We start from the raw sequence: 24,262 nt of genomic DNA, 5'->3' as shown, positions 1-24,262 counted from the left end.
GCACCATTTTGCAATTCCACTAGCAATAAATGAGGGTTTCAATTTCTCTGCTAATGCTCGTTATTTTCTGTTTCATTTTAGCATACTTCTAGTGGGTGTGAAATGTGGTTTTGATTTGCATATTTTAATATGCTTATTGGCTATTTGTATATCTTTTTAGAGAGCTGTCTTTCAAATCCTGTGCCCATTTTTCAATTAGATTACTTGAGTTTTTTATTATTGAGTTGTAAGAGTTCTTTATAAGTTCTGGATACAAGTACCTTTATCAGATATATGATTTGCAAATATTTCCGCCCATTCTGTGGGTTGTCTTTTCATATTTAATTATACTTTAACATATCTATTCTGGGAATGGAGTATAGACTTTTTAAAATCAGGAAACTATTATGAAATAAATCAGAAGCCTGTGAAGGCAAATATTTAATGAATGTGCAGAACAAGTGACATGCGTGTATAAATAGGCACTTCTTGATCTAAGAGAGCAACAGAGATTACCCAGAAGCATGGTGCCTCCAGAGCACTGACTGACTGGTGAAAGATCATCACAGAGCTGGAACAAAGAAGCGGATCTGCACATTCCACCCCTTCTCCTTTACTATGCAATACAGGAGTGTGCAGCGCAAGGCTCAGAAAATTGATTCAGGAGTGACAAGAGGGGAATTTAGCAACCTTCTCTCTAATTAAACAATGGGAACTAGTTAACTTCCTCTGCCAGATCACTAGATCATTTTTGTGTTGTGGTTTATTTATACCTTGAGCAAACATTTTTAAGCCACTAGTATATCCAGACACTATTTTCAAAGATAGAGGACTCTGGGACCCATAGTCAAGTACCACCTTGCGCCCAGGGAAAGGGGGACTAATACAAATGGCCATGCATCTCCATAATAAACACAGGAGCACCTGCCAGGCTCTAGGCACTGGCTCAGGCAATGGAGACATAGGCAAAAACAATAAGGCAACTGCAGATAAGGATCTGTTGACATATGGATGGACATGCCCAGCGTGAAGCCACTCCAGCTAGGAGTGCAGGTTGGAGGTCACACAAACTGCCCACACTTATTCATTTGAGAAGCACTTTCACATTCCTTCCACAAATATTTATTGAGTATATAATATGTGCTAAGCATGGCATGGCGCAAGGTACAGAGATAAAGAACCAAGCAGTTCACAAGCTGGTGGAGAAGTACACAGACAGATGAACACAATGCAATGTAACGTGTGGTAGAGTGAAGCTCCACGAAGCAGGAATCTTATTTTGATCACTATGTATGCCAGTGCCTACACTTGAGCTAGGAGCCTGGCAGTAATATTTGCAGAATGAATGAAAGCAAGCACAGAAGAACTGGCCATTCTCTTCTTTAAGCCTCAGGGCAAACTAGTGTGGAAGGCACGTTGTTGTTATCTCCCCATTAGGAAGCCAGGCTCAGAAGACGTAAGGGGCTCACCCAACACACAGCAGGTTATAAATGCCAGAATGTGGCCTATGTCACCAAAGGCCCTATTTCCAAACTCATCAGATAACAGCAAATGGAAAGAGACCAGTGACTCTCTGCCTAAACCGGTTCCTCCCCAAAACCAGCATCCAGTGTTGGGAACATGCAAGGAAATTCAGGAAATTTCTGACTGAAACAAAAATGTGGGCAATTGGACACATTTCAGAGTTGGCCTAGGCTCCCGTCTAGAGCTGAGATCCTAAGCTTCTCCACGAAGAACATTTAAAGCAGACCCAACAGGCTCAAAGAATTAAATAACTTGAATATTTAATTCAACGGAGATAGAAAAGTAAGTAAAATACGACCCTTAAAATCAGGCTAATGACAGTCTAGGCCGGAAGATGAGGCAGGTGTAAGTATAATTGTAGGTTTGAATATGCTAAATAATACAACAATAAATCCTCTTAGGGGAGGACAGGGGAGGGAGAAGTAGCCTCTGGGTGGACGTATAAAAACGTTTCATGGAGAAGACAGTGCTTGACCTGGAACTTGGAAAACGCCTGGGACTCTGATAGGCAGATAGGGACACACATTGGCGGAGGGGCTGCTGGGAGCAGAGGCGGGCAGATGAGAGCAGGGCCATAGGCTGGTGATGATTTCCATTTGGGGCACAGAGGGTATGGGAGCTGCAAAAGAGAGAGGCAGAGAAAGGGGGAGACGGGTCACCGAGAGCCGTGGATCCATCCTCCCAGGGGGATCAGACTGGACTCCGAGACCAAGGGTCCCGAGAGTGACATGTGCGTGTTCGTTTGTTTGTTAAACATCATGGAGACGAGGAAATGAGTTAGGTAGAGATGTAGAAGCCCCAGCAAACAGCACTGGTGCCTGGGAGAGGGAGTGGGGTGGGGGGGGCGGACTGCAGGAGCTCTGTCTGCTGACAGATGGAGCATCTGTGAATGTGTGTGCTGGGCAATGAGGGTAAGAGGGTAAGACTGGCAGAAGGTTTTGTTCCTTTGTTTGATTTTTTTGTTATTTTTGTTTTGTTGCATTAGTTTTTTTTTTAGAAGACTTGGGAGCTCATCTTCATTCCAAAAGAAAAATAATTTAAATGATCAAAAACTCATTCTGATGCTCACCTGCCAAGACAACTTTCTGAGAGCTGCCTCCCCGGACCCTCTCCTTTCTCACCCCACACTCCTCCCTCACCCCCGGCTCCTTCCTCACCCCCGCACTCCTTCAGGGTTGGGCGTCCAGTCCAACAGCTCCATCTTCCCTCCATCTACGCTGGGATGGGCATTCCCTCCAGCAGAGGGTGGGTAGTTGTTCCCGAACGTTTGACCAGGGACCTTGATGCCAGTACTGGTGGAGCATTTGGTGAGGGACCCAATACTTCCATTCCAAGCAGCTCCAGAAACTGTTTATTCAGCTTTTTGGTATTAAGCACCCCTTGCACTTTTTGTGCTCCTCCACTTGCTTGTCAGAGCAAGACAGGAACCAAGGCAACACTATTTTCAGTCCTGTCCAGGAGAAAAACAATGAGAAAACCAAAATACATCTTTCCCCTTCTGCAGCAACTTCATCTAAAAACACTGTGTCTTTATGACATGGAAACCACTGTGAGCAACGTGAGAAAAATACCTCAAGTATAATTTGCCTGTTTTCTCATTTTGCTTCAGTCTCTCAGAATATCCTTCTTCTCTGTCTCTCCTGATGAATTCGGGCATCTTAATAACTCACTTGGCTTTTCCTCTAGAATTATTGATGACCCTTTCTCAACAATCAACACTCCTCTTCTTGACTGGATGAAGGATTCCAGGGGAAAAAACGAGATTTTTACATTGTGTGTCTTGAACATTTTCATACCCACATCACCTTTCAAATGGAATGACTTCTGGGGTCAATTGCTTGCCATGTGTATATGTATGTATTATATGGTAATGCCTAAGAAAGTTAACAGCTGTGCCTGACAGGAATGGACGCCAGTGTCGCATAAGTTCAAAGCTGGAGGACTTCTTGGGAAATCGGAGGTGTGTGTACTGAAAGCCAGAATTCCTTCCCAAAACAGACTTAGAGGACTGACTTGAGACCCATCCCACCACACTTTGATTTCTACATGCCTCAACTTGGATAGGATTGAACGTATATTTGTCTAATCTCATAAAGAACTGGAAAGTAGGTTTATAAAAATTTAGTTAAAAGCCAAGATCCATGAAAACAGATTAAAAAACAGCAACAAAAAAGAGAAATCCCCAGATGACAAAAATTAATACTCTAAAAGCTTGGTTTTTGTGTCTTCACAGAATTCTCCCAAACTCTTTTGCCCTAAAAACAGAAGCTTCGACATAGACGCCATCTACAGCGTGATAGATGACGCCAAGCAGTATGTGTACATTGCGGTCATGGACTACCTGCCCATCTCCAGCACGAGCACCAAAAGGTGAGAGAGTGCACAGCTCCAGCCTAGAACCCATCTGCAGGGCCAGGCGCTAAGCTGGGGGCCACAGGAGAACCAGCCTGGACACTGAGATGCTGCCAGGTCGTGTTGGGTGGGTCTCACGCCCTTCAGATCTGTTTGGAGTGCAGTTGCCGCTGACCCATGAGGCATCTCCTCCCCTAGTCCCTTTTAAGGACTCAGGGTCTCACTGAGTGGGGGCTAGGTACCCTACAGAAGCACCTCAGTAGTTTACATTATAGGCATGAGTGCAACTTTAGAATGAACATTGGGTTGTTTTCAACTTGAAAATTATTTGAAAAATAAGTTAAAATTGTTTGAAAAAATATTTTTTGAAAATTATTGTTGAGATGTACTTGGTGGACATTCTGAAACTGAGTAGGTCTGGCAAGATTTTCCTTAAAGGTGGCATCACTTTGTTGTATTAATGTCGGGCTTCATTAATGCTAAATTTTTATCATATCTTTTCAACTTAAAGGAGAAAGAAACTTAAAATGTATATGTTCTCAGTCAGTCCATTCCTCTGCTTGAGGGAGAACATCTTAAAAATGGAGAGTTTTCCAATGATTCATCAGTGTTTAAGTGTGGAAATACTTGAAATAAATTTAGGGGCAGAATGTATGCTCCTCAATCATTGTATATGCAAATGCATGGCCAGCTCCTGAGTATTTCTCACTTTTGCTTTCTTGCTGGGAATACAGAGATTTGGGTGCTTGTAAAGATTTTGAATAATCCATTTAATTCAGAAAGTTTTCAAAGTGCACATTTCTGGGAGTACAACCTGAGACCTTTTTAATTTGGAAATTATAATTTCAAAATAACCATTTACTGAGGTTTAAATGATTACATATGCCCTATATTGCTTGAATATTTTTCATATTGCTAACCTCGCATATGCATAATATGCAACTTCTTTATGCAAATGACCCTTGTATTGCAAAAGGTGAGTTTCTCCCAGAAAGTGATTACTCCTGATGACCGTCAAAAAGCATTTTAAGCTGCAAGATGCACGTTATTAAAACGCTTTTACAGCCAGACCCAGTTGCCTAGTGGTTAAGTTCAGCATGCTCTGCTTTGGTGTCCTGGGTTCGGTTCCTGGGCGTGGACCTACACAACTTCTCAGTGGCCATGCTGTGCTGGTGGCTCACACACAAAAAGAGGAAGATTGGCAGTGGATGTTAGTTCAGGGCAAACTCCTTGGCAAAAAACAAAACAAAACACTTTTACTTTAAAATATTGTGTATCCTTTGAACGTTCATGGAGTTTTTCACACATTCACATCTTTTCTATCCCTTCTTTTTATGTTTCTCCCATTTATTGTTTGTTTGGTTTTAGATTCAGCTTTAGACTTCAGCTCCTCTTTGGGATGATATTGAAACATAACAGATAGGTTTTACCTGATTTTGCTCTTATTCAAAAGGAGAAAGGTCAAGTTTATGGACTTACATGTTAGGATGGGGTGATGATTTCTTAGGATTGACGAAACCTTCATTTCATGAAGTCCCACAAACAGAATTAAGATCCTTCATGACCAGGGGGTAAGGAATTAATATGGAGGATCTAAAGTATCTTGGAAATATAAAAGTTAGAGAAAATGAAAAGGACATTAAAGAACAAGAAATGCACCTGAAATTTTACATTTGGTTATTCATCTACTTTTTCACCTATTATTCAAAGGGCAGTTCTTTTATCATAATTATGATATTTCAAACCTGTCTGTGCCTTTAGCACTCAAAATGAAAAGTCATCAGAGACATAAGAAATAGTCCAAACATCCAAGTTATAATTAAATTCTTCTCAATCATATGAATGAAAAATTTTTTAAAAGTCAGACTGGTTACTTGTCTTCACTCATCCTGGGGAAATTTTTTAGGAGTGAATTCAACTTGAATAAACAAATAGATATTATCAAATATCAGTGTGTTAATATCCTACAGACTTAAATTTTAGTCTACATACTGCTAAACATTCAAATAAAAGAGAAAAAAATTCACATCCTCCCAAATTAGAAATGGTTGATAACATGTAAAAAACCATATACTCCAATATATACAATGGAATACTACTCAGCCATAAAAAAGGACAAAGTCATCCCATTCACAACAACATGGATAGACCTTGAGGGTATTATGTTGAGTGAAATAAGCCAGACAGAGAAAGACAAACTCTGTATGACTCCACTCATAGGTGGTAGTTAACATACAGACAAAGAGAACTGATCAGTGTTTACCAGGGGAAGGGGGGGGGGGGGTGGTGGGAGGGCACTAGGGGTGAAGTGGTGTACCTACAACATGACTCATAATGATGTACAACTGTAATTTGACAAGGTTGTTAACTACCATAATCTTAATAAATAAATAAATAAAAATAAATTAAAAAATTATTTAAAAAAACTATATACTCCATCATTTAAAAAAAATAAATAAATAAATATAAATTTAAAAATTATTTTAAAAAACTATATACTCCCTCATTTAGAGAAAGTGACTTCTACTTTTCAAAGAGGGAAGAAGTAAGTGAAACAATGATGTGTGGCTAAATAAATTATGCAGTAAAAAAAACAGAAGCCTTATTTCATTTCTTCCTGATTTAGCAATCAAGCTCTATTTCTTTAAGCAATTTACTTATTTATTTAGGTCTCAGTTTGGGCTTGTTCATTATTTCTTCAGTCATGTGAAATACATCTTTCAAAAGGAAATCAGTAAATATGTGAAGGATCAATAAAAATGTAGGCCAACAGCCAAGAATACTCTGTATGGCAAAGTTATCCTTCAGATATGAAGGAGAAATAAAGGATTTCCCAGACAAATAAAAGCTAAGGGAGTTCTCTGCCACTAGACCTGCCTTACAAAACTGGTGGAAGGAGCTCTTCAAGCTGAAACAAAATAACAGAAATACACAAAACTCTCATTAAGGTGATAAATAGTCAGCCAGAATTAGAATACTATAACTCTTTTCTAGAATAGTATATTAACTCTTAACTATAGCATAAAAGTTAAAGAAAAAGAGCATTAAAAATAACTGTAGCTACTACAACTTGGTAATGAAATCACAGCATAAAAAGAGAGAATTTGTACAGCAAAAAATAGAAAACAGGAAGAATAAAAGGATAGAACCTTTATAGGCAAATGAAGATAAATTGCTATCAGCAGAAAAAGGACTATTTTATCTATGAGAGGTTATATGTAAACCTCATGGTAACCACAAAGCAAAAATCTAGAGCACAGACATGAAATATAAAAAAAGGGAAGACTGAGCAAATCATCATAGAAAACCAACTTACAATTGTAGTCCGAAATGGAAGGGGAAAAAAAGCAATGGAAATAAAAAATAACTGGAAGGCCAAAGATAAAATGGCAGTAGTAAATTCTTATATATCAGTAATCACCCTAAATGTAAATAGATTGAACTCACCAATCAAAAGGCATAGAGTGACTGGCTGGATTAAAAAAACAAGACCCAACTATATGCTGCCTGCAGGAGACTCATTTCAGCTCTAAAGACACATGTAGGCTCAAAGTAAAAAGATGGAAGATAATATTCCAAGCAAATGGAAATGAAAAGAAGGTGAGCATAACCATATTTATATCAGACAAAATAGACTTCAAGCCAAAAAAGGGTAACAAGAGACAAAGAAGGTTATTATATAATGATAAAGGGTTAATACATCAAGAAGTATTAACAGTTGTAAATATATATGCTCCCAACACCCAAGCACTGAAACATATTAAGCAATTAATAAGAGATCTTAAGGGAAAAATAGACAACAATACCATAACTGTAGGAGACTTCAGTACCCCACTATCAGCAATGGATAGATTGTCCAGATGGAAAATCAACAAAGAAACATTGGAATTGAACCACACTTCAAAACAAATGGACTTAACAGACATGTACAGAAGGTTCCATCTAACAGCAGCAGAATACGTGTTCTTCTCAAGTGCATATGGAACATTCTCCGTAATAGATCATATGATAGGCCACAAAATAAGTATTAGCAAATTTAAGTATATTGAAATCATATCAACTACTTCTCTGACCACAATGGTATGAAACTAGAAATCAACAGCAAGAGGAAAGTGAGAAGATGTACAAATATGTGGAAACTAAACAACACACTTCTAAACAACCATTGGATTGTAGAAGAAATCAAAAGAGAAAGAACAAGTTAGCCCAAAACAAGTAAAAATGAAAACACACCATATCAAATACTATGGGATGTAGCAAAAGCAGTTCTGAAAGGAAAGTTTAACAATAAATGCATATATTAAGAAATTAGAAGGATCTCAAATAAACAACATAACTTTACACTACAGGGAACTGCCCAAAGTTAGCAGAAGGAAGGAAATAATAGAGATCAGAGTGGAAATAAATGAAATAGAGACCAGAAAAACAATAGAAAGGATCAATGAAACTAAGCACTAGTTCAAAAAGATAAACAAAATTGACAAACATTTAGCCAGACTAACTAGGAAAAAAAGAGAGAAGACTCAAATAAATAAAATTAAAAATGAAAGAGGAGACATTACAACTAATGCTACAGAAATACACAGAATCATAAGAGACTACTATGAACATTTATATGCTAACAAATTACATGACCTAGAAGAAATGGATACCTTTCTAGAAACACATCCCCTACTAAGACTGAGTCAGGAATAGAGAATCTGACCAGACCAAAAATGAGTAAAGAGATTGAATCATTAATCAAAAAACTCCCAACACAGAAAACTCTAGGACCAGACAGCTTCACTGGACAACTCTACCAAATGTTTATAGAAGAATTAACACCAATCCTCCTCAGACTCTTCCAAAATATCAAGGAAGAGGGAACACTTTCAGACTCATTCTATGAGGCCAGTATTACTTTGATACCAAAACTAGATATGGAGACCACAAGAAAAGAAAACTATAGACCAATATCCTGATGAATATAAGTGCAAAAGTTCTCAATAAAATATTAGTGAACCAAATTCAAGAACATATTAAAGGGATTATACACCATGACCAAGTGGGATTTATCTCTGGGATGCAAGGATGGTTCAACATGCAAATCATAAATGTAATATATCACATCAATAAAATGAAAGATAAAAATCACATGATCATCTCAATAGATGCAGAAAAAGCATTTGACAAAATACAACACCATTTCATGGTAAAAACCCTTAACAGACTGGGTGTAGAAGGAACATAACTTGATATAATAAAAGTATGTGTGACAAATCCACAGCTAACATTATGCTCAATGGGGAGAAATTGGAAGCATTTCCCCTAAGATCAGGAACAAGGCAAGGATACCCACTCTCACCACTCCTATTCAATATAGTACTGGAAGTCCTAAATACAGCAATTAGGCAAGACAAAGAAATAAAAGGCATCCAAATTGTAAAGGAAAAAGTAAAATTGTTGCTATTTGATGATAATATGATCCTATATATAGAAAATTCCAAAGAATCAGTCAAAAAACTGTTGGAATTAATCAACAATGTCAGTAAAGCGGCAGGATACAAAATCAACATACAGAAATCAATTGCATTCCTTTACACTAATGATGAAGCATGTGAAAAAGAAATAAAGAAAACCATCCTGTTCATAATAGTATCAAAAACAATGAAATGCTTAGGCATAAATTTAACCAAGCAAGTGAAAGATCTGTACAATGAAAACTGCAAAACTTTACTGAAAGAAATTGAAGAAGACACAAACAAGTGGAAAGACATCTATGTTCATGGGTCAGAAAAGTTAATGTTGTTAAAATGGCTCTACTACCCAAAGCCATCTGAAGATTCAATGTAATCCCCATCAAAATATCAAAGTCATTCTTCACAGAAAGACAAAAAACAATCCTAAAATTTGTGTGGAACCACAAAAGACCCTGAAGAGCCAAAGCAATCCTGAGAAAAAAGAATAAAGTTGGAGGTATCACTCTTCCACATTTCAAACTATACTACAAAGACGTAGTAATAGAAGCAGTATGGTACTGGCACAAAAATAGACACATCAACCAGTGGAACAGTACAGAGAGCCCAGAATTAAACCCCCCAGCTTATGTGGTCAACTAATATTCACCAAGGGAACCAAGAATACCCAATGGGGAAAGGATAGTCTCTTCAACAAATGGTGCTGGGAAAACTGGAGAAACACATGGAGAACAATCAAATTGGACCCCTCTGTCACACCACTCACAAAAATTAACTCAGAGTGGATCAAAGACTTAAATGTAAGACCTAATACCATAAAACTCTTGGAAGAAAACATAGGGAAGAAGCTTATAGATATTGGTCTTGGCAATAATTTTGGGGGCATGACACCAAAAGCATAAACAACAAAAGAAAAAAAATCAATAAATAGGACTATTTTAAACTGAAAAGCTGCTGCACAGCAAAAGAAACAATTAACAAAATGAAAGGACAAGAATGTGAGAAAAATTTTGCAAAGCATATATAGGATAAGAGGTTAATATCCAAAATATGTAAAGAGCTGTCAACTCAATAACAACAAAAAAACAGTCTGACTTAAAAATGGATGGGAGAACTAAATAGACATTTGTCCAAAGAGGATATCAAAATGGCCAACAGACACATGAAAAGGTGCTCAACATCACTAATCATCAAGGAAATATAAATCAAAACTAGAATGAGTTATCACCTTATACCTGTTAGAATGGCTATCATCAGGAAGATGAGACAACAGGTGCTGACGAGGAGGTGATGAAAAGGAAATCCTTATACATTGTTGGTGGGAATGTAAATTGGTCCAACTGCGTTGGAAAACAATCTGGAGATTCCTCAAAAAATTAAAAAGAGATCCACCATAAAATCCGGCAATTCCACATCTGGACATATACCCAAAGGAAATGAAAACAGGATTTTGAAGAGATATATGCAGTCCCATGTTTAACGCAGCATTGTTCACGATAGCCAAAATATGGAAACAACCCAAATGCAGTGGATGAATGGATTAAAAAGATGTGGTACATATACACAATAGAATATCATTCAGCCATTAGAAAGGAAGATATTTTCCCATTTGCTATAACATGGATGAACCTTGAGCACATTATGCCAAGCTAGATAAGTCAGACAGAGAAAGACAACTACTGTATGATATCACTTATACATGGAATCTAAAAAAGCTAAACCTGTAAAAAACAGAGGGTAAATGGTGGTTAACATGGGATGGGGGGAGTGGATAAGAGTGATAGTGTTTAAGGGTACAAACTTGTAACAAGGGTAAATAAGCCATGGAGATCTAATTAATGCACAGTATAATGGATATAGACAATAATATTGTACTACAATTATGTAATGTGATAAATATTGCTACATCAGCAATCATATTACAAAATATAAATATATAAGTAACATGCTCTACACCTTAAACTTACACGGTGTTATACATCAAATTTATTCAATAAAAAATGTAGGCTGATTAGTCTTTGGGGTATGATTATTTTTCGTTTATGTATTCATTCAACAGATATTTACTGGGCACTATACAAGAATGATTAAAGTATAAACAGTGTATGGTCCCAGGAGCTCTGTCCAACAGGGGCAAATGGATACAGGATAGATTATCCTAACACAATGGGGTGAATGGAACAAAAGATATATATATGTACAGAATGTTATAGATGGTCAGTGAAGGGGCATATGGGGAAGTTTCAGGGTTAGAAATATGCCAGAGTTAGTCATAAAAAGGGTGAGAAAGGTAGAAGAGACAGGATGAGCAAAGTTTCAGATGGAAAAAAATAGCCTGGTGCATGCCAGGATCTGTCACAAGTTCAGTGCTGGAACATAGAGCCCAGGGTAAGGTGGTGAGAGATTGGTGAGAGGAAAAGGATGAGGAACAGGTGGACCTGACTCCTGGGAGTCTTGAGACTTTGGGGACCCTCCACTATGTTTAATCAAAGGATGAGATCCACTTTCAGATGGATCACTTTGATAGCTGTGCAGGATGCACTTGACAGCCACAAGACTGGGGGCAGAGAAACCATGTGGAGCTGTTGTAGTGGCCCAGGTCAAGAATCATGAGGACCCTGACTGGCAGTCTTAGGAAGGATAGACTAAAGGGAGTACAGTCCAGGAATGTTTCCAATGGACATGGTGATTGGTAAAAAGGAGAGTAGACACGGGGCCAGCCCTGAGGTGTAGCGGTGATGTTCGGCGCACTCCGCTTTGGCAGCCTGGGTTCACAGGCCTGGATCCTGGGCACAGACCTACACCACTCAACAGCCATGCTGTGGTGGTGACCCACATATAAAGTGGGGGAAGATTGGCACAGATATTAGCTCAGGGCAAGTCTTCCTCAGCATAAAAAAAAGAAAGGGAGAGTAGATGCAAGAATGATTCCCAGATGTTCGCTTTGGGTGATTAGATGATGAAGGCTATACAAGGTGGGGAAGCCTATAAAAAGGATAGGGAAATAGGCAAATGTGTGAATTTGAGGTTCTTTGGATCTGCAAAGATCGTATAAAGATACCCAGAATGGAGTCTGAAGAGGGTTAGTCTGGTGACCTGAACTTGGAGCTCTTCAGACAATAGAGGACAATTAAAACCAAATGTGTAGATAAAGCCACCAAGGAGATGGCACGTATAATGAGAAGAACAGAGGATGGAGATGGGATCCTAAGAGAATATTGCTATTTAGAAAAGAGACCCTAGAACAGATAAAGAAGCAGTCCTAAAGATAAGGGGCAGACCAGCAAACCACAGAGTCGTAGAAGCCAATGGTATCGATTCTTGAGAAGAAAGGAACCACCGACAGAGCCACAGGCAGCCTAGTCTAACAGTAGAAGAAGAATTGAATGATGTCCCTTAGATTTGGCAGCTGGGATACCACTGCTGACTTTGAGAAGATTTGCAGAAGAACGGTGGGCTGGAGGCCAGGGGGCAGTGGGCTGAGGAGCGAATGGGGAATAAGGTAGTAAAGTCAGGGATTCTAGATTCTGCCATCAAGGAGTTTGTTCAAGAGAGGAAGAAGATTGTGCACCAGCCACAGAGCAACGCAGGTCAAGAGAGGCTTCTCTGAATGCGAGAGATTGACATTTTTTTCCTCAAACGGAGAGGAGGCTAGAGGGGGAGAAGTTAAAGATATTTTCGGGAAAGAATGGCTAATCAGATGCACTTGCCGAGGGGCAGGGACCAGACTGGGAGAAGGGGCAGGTTCGGGCCTGGCAGGAGGAGGATGCCTTACCCCTGTGCCAGGAGGTAAGGAGGAAGGGTGCGTGTGGCCGTGGCAGGTGGAGAGCTGAGGAAGCCCGTGGCCCAGAACTTCCATTTTGTGATTGAAGGAAGAAACGAGTTTCTCTAGAGTGAGGCCAAGTTTAGAATAATTACAGAAAGGTACAGGCAATAGAAATGACCCAACCCAAGGACAAGGATTGGTGGATGGTGTTGGGTGCCCAGAATGCATTTGTGTTTGCTCCAGTCTGCACAAGGCAGAGGTGACTTGTTCCAACAGTGCTCAGCTTTGCGGCCATCGAAAGAGGCCAAGGGAATTAGAGCACTGATCCAGGATCTAGATTTTGCCAAGAGCTAGGGGAAGGGAAGGGGCAAGAGTCCTTCAAGTGAACAGAACTAAGATTAGCTGGTGAGGGAAGGGAGGCCAGGATTTGCTGATGGACCAGGCAAAAGTGGAGAAATCATGGATCTGGGACCCACATGCGTGAGAGGGCAGGTTTAAAGAGTGGAGGACCTGAAGGACAGGAGGCCAGGGTCAAATATAAAGAGGAGACCTTTGCGGGCACAACGATTACAAAACTGACAGGCTAAGGTTTTGAATACTATGTCATTAGTCTAAACAGTGAATTGGCCCAGAATTAGAGAAAGATTTCAATGAGTAAACAGAAGGTCTACAAATCACAGGCTGAGGGGAGATACAGCGACTTGAGGCTCGTCTTTAAAATGGGAAAGATAATTGTGTTTTGTTTTTAACATGAGAATTAAGTGGTAGTTCTGGAAGTGGCGTTGTATATCATGGGGAGAGAGAGGAGACTGACCCCACATCCTAAACCAAGCGGGCAGGGCATGGTAGAAATCACAGGCAGGGCTTTAGGAGAAGCTGTGACCTTAGGCAAGAGTCAGGATTTCATTAAGGCAAAAGGTTATGGATTCGGGGAAGAGGCTGGGGCTATAGGAGAAACTGTTGGCCTGTTGGAGGATCCCAAGGGCCTGGAGAAGTAGGGGGCTTGGTCAGGAGAGAGGAAGACAGCCTGGAAATACGAGTGTGGGAAAGCTCGGATAAGCGGAGCAAAGCTCATTTTGGAGAAAGTTACCAAAGAAGAGAGGTTTGAACAGCATTCGGGGACAGAGTGGATGCTCAGGGCTCCTAAGTGGAATTCCGTTGGAAAGTCGGTTCTTAGCCCACATATGAACTGAGGCCCAGGTAGTGAGGGTGGCACAGGGTGGCTGTCAGTCTGCACACTCCCTGGGCCCACACAGCCTGAGGCCCTGGTGGTGGGAGACATCATTTGTGGCAGGGGCAGGTCTCAGGGAAGCACCGTCTCCCCGTGCCCTAACGCAGGAGCCTTGCTTTTTTTTCAGTGTCCTTCAAGGTTATTTATAAATTACAGAACAAAGAAATAATCAGATTAATATCACTGTTCTCTGTAATCTAGTAAATTTCTCTTCCATAACTAACTCATTTTCTTTATTTTTATCTATGTGGATATTATTTCAATAGGACTTACTGGCCAGACCTGGATGGGAAAATAAGAGAAGCATTAGTTTTGCGAAGCGTTAAAGTTCGACTCCTTATCAGCTTCTGGAAGGAAACTGATCCCCTTACATTTAACTTTATTTCATCTCTTAAAGCTATTTGCACTGAAATAGCCAACTGCAGTTTGAAAGTTGTAAGTATTATGTTGAATGTGTTATTCACTAAAAAGAATTGATTCCCTTTGCATGTCCATGAAAGCTATAAGCACACATGTACGCATAACTTCCAATAAGAACCAGGATCATAATCTTTGATAGTGAAAATCACTTCAGGGGCCGGCCCTGTGGCCGAGTGGTTAAGTTTGTGCACTCTGCTTTGGTGGCTCAGGGTTTTGCTGGTTTGGATCCTGAGCATGGACATGGCACTGCTCGTCAGGCTATGCTGAGGTGGCGTCCCACATGGCACAACTAGAGGGACCCACAACTAAAAATACACAACTATGTACTGGGAGGATTTGGGGAGAAGCAGAAGAAAAAAAGAGAAGATTGGCAACAGATGTTAGCTCTGGGCCAATCTTTAAAAAAAAGAAAATCACTTCAAAAAGTCGGTAAGTAATTATTTGAAACAATCACATAAGAAAAGGGGACTAGAACCCAAGTTTCCAGTGCCCTCCCAGTGTAGCCCTCTTTACACACACTTTCTGTGGCATCCTCTCCCTTTTGCGCCCCCCAGGCCCAAAGTCCCCCTAGGCTGGGTTCCTGGCTTGCTCCAGGTCCCTGGGCCCCTTGCTAATCCATCTCTGCATACCATGAGAGAGGCAAGATTGGGAATTGCTACTGTTCTAAATGTGCTGACTCTCTAGCTCATCTTTGACTCTCCTCTCGTCCTCACATATACCACCCTCTGCTCCCTCAGGGCCTTTGAACATACTGTTCCCGCTGCCTACGACATTCTTCTTCCACATCTTACCTGACTAATGCCCACTATTCTTCTAGGCCTCAGCTTCGCCCATCCTCCACGGTAGTCATTCAGCAAATGTACGCTGAGACCCTACTTTGTGCCAGGCCCTCTTTTAGGTGATGGGGCTGTGCTCCAGGCAGCGTTTAGGGACCCAGGATGACAGGGACTCTGCCATTAACTTTGACACGTGGCTTCCAAGATTGCCCTGAGCCTCTCCATCCCAAGGCCAATCAGAAGAAGAGAGAGGTTGGAGCACGGCACTGGAGGCATTGATGGGTTAAGCCAAGAGGTGGTGAACATCCCTGTAGCCTTTATTCCGCGGCCCAGAAATCACTCACTCAGCCATACCTAGTGGCCGGGGCGGCTTGTGGGTGTGGTCAGAAAGGCAGCAGTGCTCCCAAGAGGACAAAGGGACGGGTCTGTGAATCATCACAGTCTGAAACTGTGGGCGCTCAGTCCATTTTCCTCTCTTCCCACATCAATGCATGGCTCACAGTTGAGGGCCTCCCAGTGACATGCGGTTCTCCACAGCAAGTGTAGAGGTGGCACCTCATTGTTCAATGACGTAGAAACTAAAAACAGAACAACCACCCCCAAAAACTGAAACCCAGGTTCAAGTTACCTCCCTCCCACACAGCAGAGAAGGATAAGGACAGGGAAAACTCCCCTTCAGGAAAGGGAAGATGGGAGACCCACGGCCGTCACGGGCCCACAGCAAGTGTGAACGCCTGGGAAGTGTCATAAAGTCCTCGCGCTCCTGCTCCTTCTAATCAAGGACCAAGGTGTTTTTAGGCATGAACAGCCACAGGAGTTTTTGGCCCTGGCTCATAGTTTCTTTGGCAATGCAGTTTTCTCAGAAACTTAGTAGTCTTCTGATCTGTTTGCTCGTAGTCATTCCCGCGTTCTAGTAGCCGCAGCCAAGGTTTCTGTTGCACCTAGTTCCCTGACTTGATTAATTATGCTTCTGAGCGTGTACTTCTGCTTCTCTCCTGCTCCCTCTCTCTCTTCTCTCTTTTTAATGCCAACTCCATCAGGCCGTCAGACGTGGGTGGGAAGATTACACCAGTCATAGTCCCACCGACCATCTGGTCTCTGCAGCAGGGCCGGATTAACTGGCCCGGTCACTCACAGAATTTCTCAGACTCATTTTCTGCTGTTGAGCTCTGGGCACATCAGCTTTTCCAGCCCTTTGAAATACCAAGTTTCTGGTCTATCTCTTCTCTTTCATATCTGCTTGCAAACAGCAAATCCTTCCCTGAGCTTATTTGTCTCCTCTAATAATTTTCTAAAAACACTGATAACAACCGACACACACTACAGACAGTTCATTTTCCAATTCCTTGCCCTATAGCCAAAGGTTCGTGGATGCTTGGTCTTCCTTCCAAATGAGTGCAGGTTATGGTTTTACCAAATATTTTGCCACTGCTAACATGGGTCTCCATCTTTCCATCCTGAAATATCAGTTTACTTGCTGCCTGCTGCCCACTGCTGCATCATTTGTTGAGATTTTGTTGTTGCTCTTATGGCAACACCCCACTTCACATTGTCCGGACATAGTTAGTGCTTTATATTGTTTAAACGAGGGAAAGAATCTGTTATATTCATGAGTGTATACAATTAGCCAGGTACCACATTAATGCTTTGTGTGTATTACTTAATGTTCACAACTACCCTATGAAGCAAGCCCTTCTCCCTTTTTACAGACTTGGAAAATGAAGCTTAAAGAGAGACTAAATAACCTCTCTCAAGGACACTAGTGAATAGCAGAGAAAGACTCAGATACAAGTCTTTCTGACTCTGAGCCTGAGCTTTTAAACTGTATGGCCTCTGCCTGGGAAAGAAGAAGTGGAGTTACCGAGTTCTTTTTTGTCTTTCCTGTCTGTATTCAAAAACATCGTATGCTACATTTCCTCAAAGACTTGAGAAGCTGCACCTCTGAATTATCTCTCTGAGGATTAACAAAAATGTCAGATAAAATGTTTTTAACTCATTCATGCCATTAAAATATTTTTAAAAGTTGAAATCATTAACAATTTAAAGACATAAAGTTCCAGAATTTACTGTAAATTTCAAACCTATAATGCTTCTCATATATATTTTCATCTTAATCTCCCTAACATTCTAGTAATATTGATGGAAAATAGATTTTTTTTTTCTCTATAACAACTGATTTTTGTAAACTGAGGCAGCCAGGCACATGTCTGTGGGTTCACAAATCAGTATAAGTACAGGCATACCTCAGAGATGTTGTGGGTTCGGTTCCAGGATGCCACAATGAAGCGAGTCACATGAATTTTTTGGTTTCCCAGTACATAGAAAAGTTATATTTACACTATACTGTAGTCCATCAAGTGTGCCATAACATTATGTTTAAAAAAATAATGTATATACCTTAACTAAAAAATACTTTATTGCTTAAAAATGCTAACTGTCATCTGAGCCTTCAGCGAGTCATCATGGTTTTGCTGATGGACGGTCTTGTAAAAAATGCAACATCCACAACATGCAATAAAGCAAAGAACCATAAAATGAGGTATGCCTGTATTGGAAATAAAAACAGGTCTGTGATTACTGCTACATATCTGTTTTCCAGGCCAGATTTACAACTGAATGAAATAACCAGGAGTGGATCGGGGTGCCAGCCTTGGTTTGGAATCAGATAGCAGGGCTCAGAGGAGACACTAGTACAGCCCCAGGAAGCCAGGCAGAGACCCAGGAGAATAGAGTCAGATTGTGTTCACTACCTTTCTGTGGACAAGAGAATGCTGGAGGTGTTTCAGCTCATGGATGGCATTTTCCAGATAACTGAAGTGGCATATGGGGCTCAGGGAAAATCAAGTGAGACAGGGAACAGGTGTCTGGTTCACCATCGTATTCCCAGTGCTTGCCATAATGCTGGCACACAGCATTCAAAACTCGAATGAGTGGAGGAATGAAGGAATGAAGTCAAGGAAGGGAGCTCACGAAGGCAGAGTGAAAAATGGTTCTGTGAACCAGTGAGTGGAGGGGGCAGAGGCCAGAACCATGCCTCAGTCCAAGACGTGGTGGACGTGGGGTCATTTTAGCCATTTCCTCATGGGGTGTGCTGGAGAAGGGCTGCCAAGGGGTGAGGAATCTACCAGGTGAAGTCATGCACTCAGGAGCTCAGTATCCATGCAGTCAGAGGAGTGCCATTGTCAGACTTACCAGGTAGAGCAGTGTTTTAAAATATGGGTCCTATTATTATTTACGTGTGACAAGGCCAAGTGATCAGGAGACGATGACCAGTGAAAAGGTACTTTGTTACATTCACAGATCTCAAGACAAGGGGGCATGACATGGAGGGCCATATGGGGAAGCACCAGGGTCATCCAGGAGGCAGAGGGAGCAAGAGGAAACCGTGAGCAAGAGCCTTTGTTGTGGTTTCTATGAGAAGGAATAGGTGAGGCAGGGTCAGCCGATTTAGGATTGGCTAGATCGAATAATTTCAGCAGACTCTGGGCATAGGAGCTGTCCCTATTGCCTGGTCCCTGGCCCTGGGTGATTAGGCAGGTGGATAGCGGCCCAGAATGTGAGACCTTTAAAGGAGGTGGTTCAGGGTAGGGGCTCAGGACTGGTCAGTTTGCACATGAGAGGTGCGCTCACAGGCAAGTTGTTGCCATCTCCAGGAATTGGCTAAGCCTCAGCAGGGCAGTCCCTCCAGGGTCAGCAAGGCCCCTGGATGTCAAAACATCAGAACACAGAAAGTAAAACGGCATGACTAATAGAAGCAGAAACAAAGAGGAGAGTGTCTGGGGCCTGTGGCACATGGTGTATTTGCCCCATCTCCTCTCTCAACTCCCCCTCAGGCCAACTCAGTGATCTCCACCCACCCACTGCTTCCTGACCCCACAGTGCACCTGCCACTAAGGCACTGTCAGTTGAAATCTACGTTGTGAAATGTTAAATGCTCTCATTTAAGACTTACAAGAAATTACGAGAAAAGTGGAATCCATCACTTTAGTCTCTACAGTCTTTACTCATCTTCATCTTTCTGAATACTGATGGTCACATTATTTAAATAAACCAAACATTAATAGTTCAATGTTGGACACTTTATAAAACAGAGACTCTGATATTCTCTTAATTCAGGCCATGCATGTCTAAGCATCAAGATAAGCTTAGGTGGGAAAGAAGCTTATGGCCCCAACATCTAGAACACTGATGGGTGAGGAGCTTTTCTAAGAAAAGTAGGTGATGGAACCTTGCACATAGCGTATCTTCAGGAGCCTCAGGCACTGATAAAGCAGATGGCCTGGGAACAAGGCAGAGAATCTCTGTCCTTAGAGGAGTGGGCACCCCACCCTTGGCTTTGTGGGTCTGTATCCATGAGGGGGCTCATGGAAAGAGACTGCAACTCGACAAAGTTGTCCCAGTGAGCTGGGCTTTTATTTTTTAATAAATTAACAAATCACTTTTGAAATGCCTTTGCTGTCACTTACAACATCTTAAGTGTCTAATATTATGTCACTGAATATGATAAGATTTCTGCTGTCATTGTTTGTTGTTAGTGCCGTTGAGTCAATTCAGACTCTCAGACCCTGCGCACAGCGGAGCGGGACCCTGCCTGGTCTTTTTGCGCCATCCTCTCCCCTTCTGGTGCTGTCTCAGTCAATGCTCTGCTGCTTTTCACAGGATTTTCATGGCCCATTTTTTTGGAAGTGGGTGGCCAGGTCGTCCTTCCTAGTCTGTCTTAGTCTGGAAGCTCCACTGAAACTGTCCACCGTGGGTGACTCTGCTGGTATTTGAAATACCGGTGGCATAGCCCCACAGTATGACAACTGACAGAAGGCTGGTTCCCTGACCCAGAAATGAGCCTGTGCCCTGTTGGTGACAGCACTCGATCTTAACCACTAGGCTACCAGGGCTGGCTGCTGTCATTTCAGTCTCTCAGATAAGACTTTTTCCCCTCTTTTAAAAAGACCATCTTCAACTTTCTAGAGCAAATGGGTTCTCAGTAAAGCCTCAAGCTGTGATGCCCTCCCTGACTTAAATTAGCATGTATAGTCTATTCTTTTTCAGATCTGTCTTGATTCTACAATAATATCTTCCTTAAGAGGAAATAGTCAAGTGCATGTATAGTCTATTCTTTTTCAGATCTGTCTTGATTCTACAATAATATCTTCCTTAAGAGGAAATAGTCAAGTGTGTGGACATGTTGTGATAGAATATCCAAGCAAGGCGGCTGCCAACTGTTCCTGACTGGTCGGCAGCCTCAGTGCTCATGTGACCTCACAAATATATAACTCTGGCTTAAGAGCATTCACAGGTTATTAAGTCAGTTTGAAGAGTCCACAAGGCTATATGTGAACCCTCTAAACAACACGGATTTTGCAGAAGACAGGAACTGAGGAATTAAAGTGATGCAGGCAGCACTGCCTGTAACCATGAGAGTAGGGCCCTGGGGGAATGTTCCCCTGTGATGTGCAATGGACAATTCTAGGTTAGTAGTTTGGGCCTGTGCACCACTGATCTCAAGATTTCTACAAAAAGTCAGGAGAGCGTGTTCAGAGCTGGAAGGGACCTTAGTGAGCACCTGGGCTGTCACTGCCTGGGCGAGGGAAGACCAACTCTCATTATTTCTCCAAAGCAAATGTGAACACTTAGAGTTTCAAAACTGTAAATGACATCTCCATTTATAGATGTCATCTTATTTTCCTCTTCTTTCCTTCAAACACACACAATGCCACAGCTGTAAGACATTCCAGAAAGATTCCATGCAGTTCTGAGAATGTTTAGCATTTCCCCAAGTGGAGGAGACTTGAGACCCTCCCCTTTGATGACGTCTTCCTGTGAGCCTGGTCACAGGACCGTGGAAGCTCGGTGGCAGTGTAGCCTCATCTAAGCCGTCACTAATTTCAGCAGATTCCTGAGGCCCAAACCTGACCACTCCTGCTGGCGACCCCCCCCCCCCCCACGCATCGGGGCCCGAGGAGAATGGGAATGCCGCCTTTTGGGTCACATTAAAGTTGAGATTTGTGGTTTGAAGTGATTTTTCAAATTGCCTCTTAAAAGGGCTTGTAGACTTAGGTGTCCAGATGGGAAGTGTTTGTTCCTTTGGCAAAATCTCTTTTCACCTTTGCAAATCCCCAGTTTAATCAGCTGGTCATTTGACATGGGCCTACCGCTTCCTATAATGTGTGCGAAGTGTCAGAATGTTCATTCAGCTCATTGGCGTGCTTGTCAGAAAGCGCCCTGAAGCAGACTGCAAATGCCAGAGCACACCGATGAATAAGACAACGAGAATTAAACAGGCTTCTGGCCCCCAGCCTGTTGAGAGAATGAATTTTGTGCTCATTTTTCAGCTTAAAGTGTTAATGACAGACCTAGTTGAGCATGCTAATTTTCTCTCTTGTTGCCTATATAGATTTGAGAACCAAAATAGCTTCATCTATACGAAGTAACAAGATTGTGGTTTTAATAACCCAACATGAGGTCTGTTGTTGATATTTGGCTCAGAAACCCTTTTGTGCTCTTGAACGAGACCAAAAACGTTCTCTATTCACCTGCTTTATTTATCTATTTGGTTTTACAGAAGTTTTTCGATCTGGAAAGAGAGAATGCTTGTGCTACAAAAGAACAAAAGAATCACAGCTTCCCTAAGTTAAATCGCAACAAGTACATGGTGACGGATGGCGCAGCTTACATTGGTAGGTGCCAGGGCCGCGAGGCGCCGTGGGGGATCGTGCAGGTTGGTGGTGGTCCGGCTGTGCTCTTCCATGCCCCGTGGGGAAGCAGCACCTCCAGAGCTCCTGCCAGTGAGAGGGCGGCCCTGGAGGTCAGGAAACAGGAGGGGAGGGCAAAGAGCTCTTCAACCGAATTCTGGATGGCTTGCTTCCTCTGCTAGGAGAGCAGACAAGATGTCTTTTCATAAATGCTTTGCAGAAATTGTTGGTCCATTTGCCTCATGTTATAGGTGAGGATGCAAGTGGCTCATCAAAGGTGAGTCCTGGCCCGAGAACAAGCCGAGTGCCCCTTCCCCACCCACAGTCCCATAGCCAGCCTGTCCGGAGGAACAGGAAGGCAGACGTCGTCATAGTTGACTGTCAAAACAACCACTGCCGTGGCACGAATGCCACCCCTGCCATTTTTTAAATGTCTAACTTTGGGCAATTTATTTAAGCTCTCTAAACCTCAGTTTTCCCAACTGTAAAATGGGGCTAATAATAGTTTCTACTTCACTGGGTCAAGTTTAAATGGGAAAATCTATGCAAAGCCCCGTGCACAATGAAAGCCCCCAGCACATTGATGATACCGTTCGTGTTAGCTATTATTGTTAAGGTAATGAAGCTCCAGAGGCAGAAATCATATGTACTGGTGGATTTATTTACTAATGCATCAAGTCTGTTCTACTTTCCCATGACAAGTATGAGTCCAGGGTAGCCCCTTAACTGGTACCATCACAGGCAGCATAGGAATTGTTATCTGTGCAAGAAAGGTGGGTAACTCCCCAGACAGCAGCATGGTTCCCACGGTGTGCAGAGGGAGTGGCAGTCTCAAGGCAGAAAAGAAAAACGTATGTATAGAATGAAGGAATATGGGACCTATATTTTTTTTTCAAATTCAGTGAGTAAAAAATATGCCCTTTTGTCTTTGTAAAGCTCCTTATTCCTCTTATTTATTCTCTTAGCAATGTTGCCCATAGGGAGAGTGGCTTTTCTCACCTGCAGCTTAGAAATGAGAAAGCTGGGGCCATGAGACATGAAATGACTTAAACATGCACAGGGCACAGGGGAGTGGCCAGGTCTAGAGTCCAGGGCACCCGGACCCCTCACCCCGGCGGCCGTTCAGACGACACTGCCATCGGCTACTGGAGCGTCACGACCTCCTGGTCCAGTGAGAGGATGTTCTGTCTTTTTCCATTTTGAATGGTTAAGTGTCACATTAGTAGAATAGAGTATTGGGACTTTCACATCATTCCGGTTGTTCTAGAATATGAGAATGTTATTTTATTCATGTTGTCCCTTTCGGTGACCCGAGATGTGATAATCTGGATTTTTTTCATGTTCGTCAATTTATGGAGAGGAGAATGAAATCAACTACTTTTTAAGCAAGTGACAAACTCAAAATCGTTTAATCAAAAATGGGAACTTTGGGCCAATTATTGAGAAATACAGGGCCGGGTCAGGGGTCAGGCACAGTGGGCTTTAGGGGCTCCACTCTGGATATCTCACCTGCGGGGTTTGCTTGAAGTCAGCAGTGACTTGTGCCTACATCCGATGTTCTTTAAGGAGTTAATAAGTGTTCTGGAGCCAGACAACCTGTATTTGAATTCAAACACTCACACTTAGAAGCTGGAAGATGGTGGAAAGTCACATAATTGCTCTGAGCTTTGTTTCCTTGCCTGTGAAAAGCACCCACCATGGTGGTGATGAGGATTAAATAAGATAATGTATGACAAGCTCCTAACACTGTCTCTGATTCTTCTATCTAGATCCTTAGTAACTATTGATTCCTGGCTCTCTCCCTTCTCTTTCCCTTATAATGAATTTTTTTTAAAGACTATTTTTTAGAGCAGTTTTAGGTTCACAGCAAAATTGAGCTGAGGGTATGGAGAATTCCCATGGAGCCCCGTCCTCATACCTGCATAGTCTCCCTGATTATCAATGTCCCCCACCAGAGTGGTACATTTGTTACAGTTGATGAACCTATATTGACACACCATTATCACCCAAAGTCCATAGTTTACATTAGGGTTCAATCTTGGTATACATTCTGTGGGTTTGGACAAATG

At 41.9% G+C, this 24,262-nt stretch overlaps 1 protein-coding gene across 7 annotated transcripts in view; it reads left to right on the top strand.

The window, feature by feature from the left end:
• PLD5 (phospholipase D family member 5) overlaps positions 1–24,262 on the top strand; it is a 366,553-nt gene that overhangs the window by 329,416 nt on the left and 12,875 nt on the right. For all 7 annotated transcript variants that reach the window (XM_070501565.1, XM_070501563.1, XM_070501562.1 and 4 more), the window contains 3 exons: positions 3,737–3,873; positions 14,575–14,743; positions 22,064–22,178. In XM_070501565.1, the coding sequence (XP_070357666.1) occupies positions 3,737–3,873; positions 14,575–14,743; positions 22,064–22,178 (421 nt within the window). The remainder of the gene's footprint in view (positions 1–3,736; positions 3,874–14,574; positions 14,744–22,063; positions 22,179–24,262) is intronic.

Source organism: Equus asinus, chromosome 30 (assembly GCF_041296235.1).
Source record: "Equus asinus isolate D_3611 breed Donkey chromosome 30, EquAss-T2T_v2, whole genome shotgun sequence".
Classification (NCBI taxonomy): domain Eukaryota; kingdom Metazoa; phylum Chordata; class Mammalia; order Perissodactyla; family Equidae; genus Equus; species Equus asinus.
The sequence above is the reverse complement of the archived record's forward strand: the minus strand, read 5'-3'. Positions and strand labels throughout refer to the sequence as shown.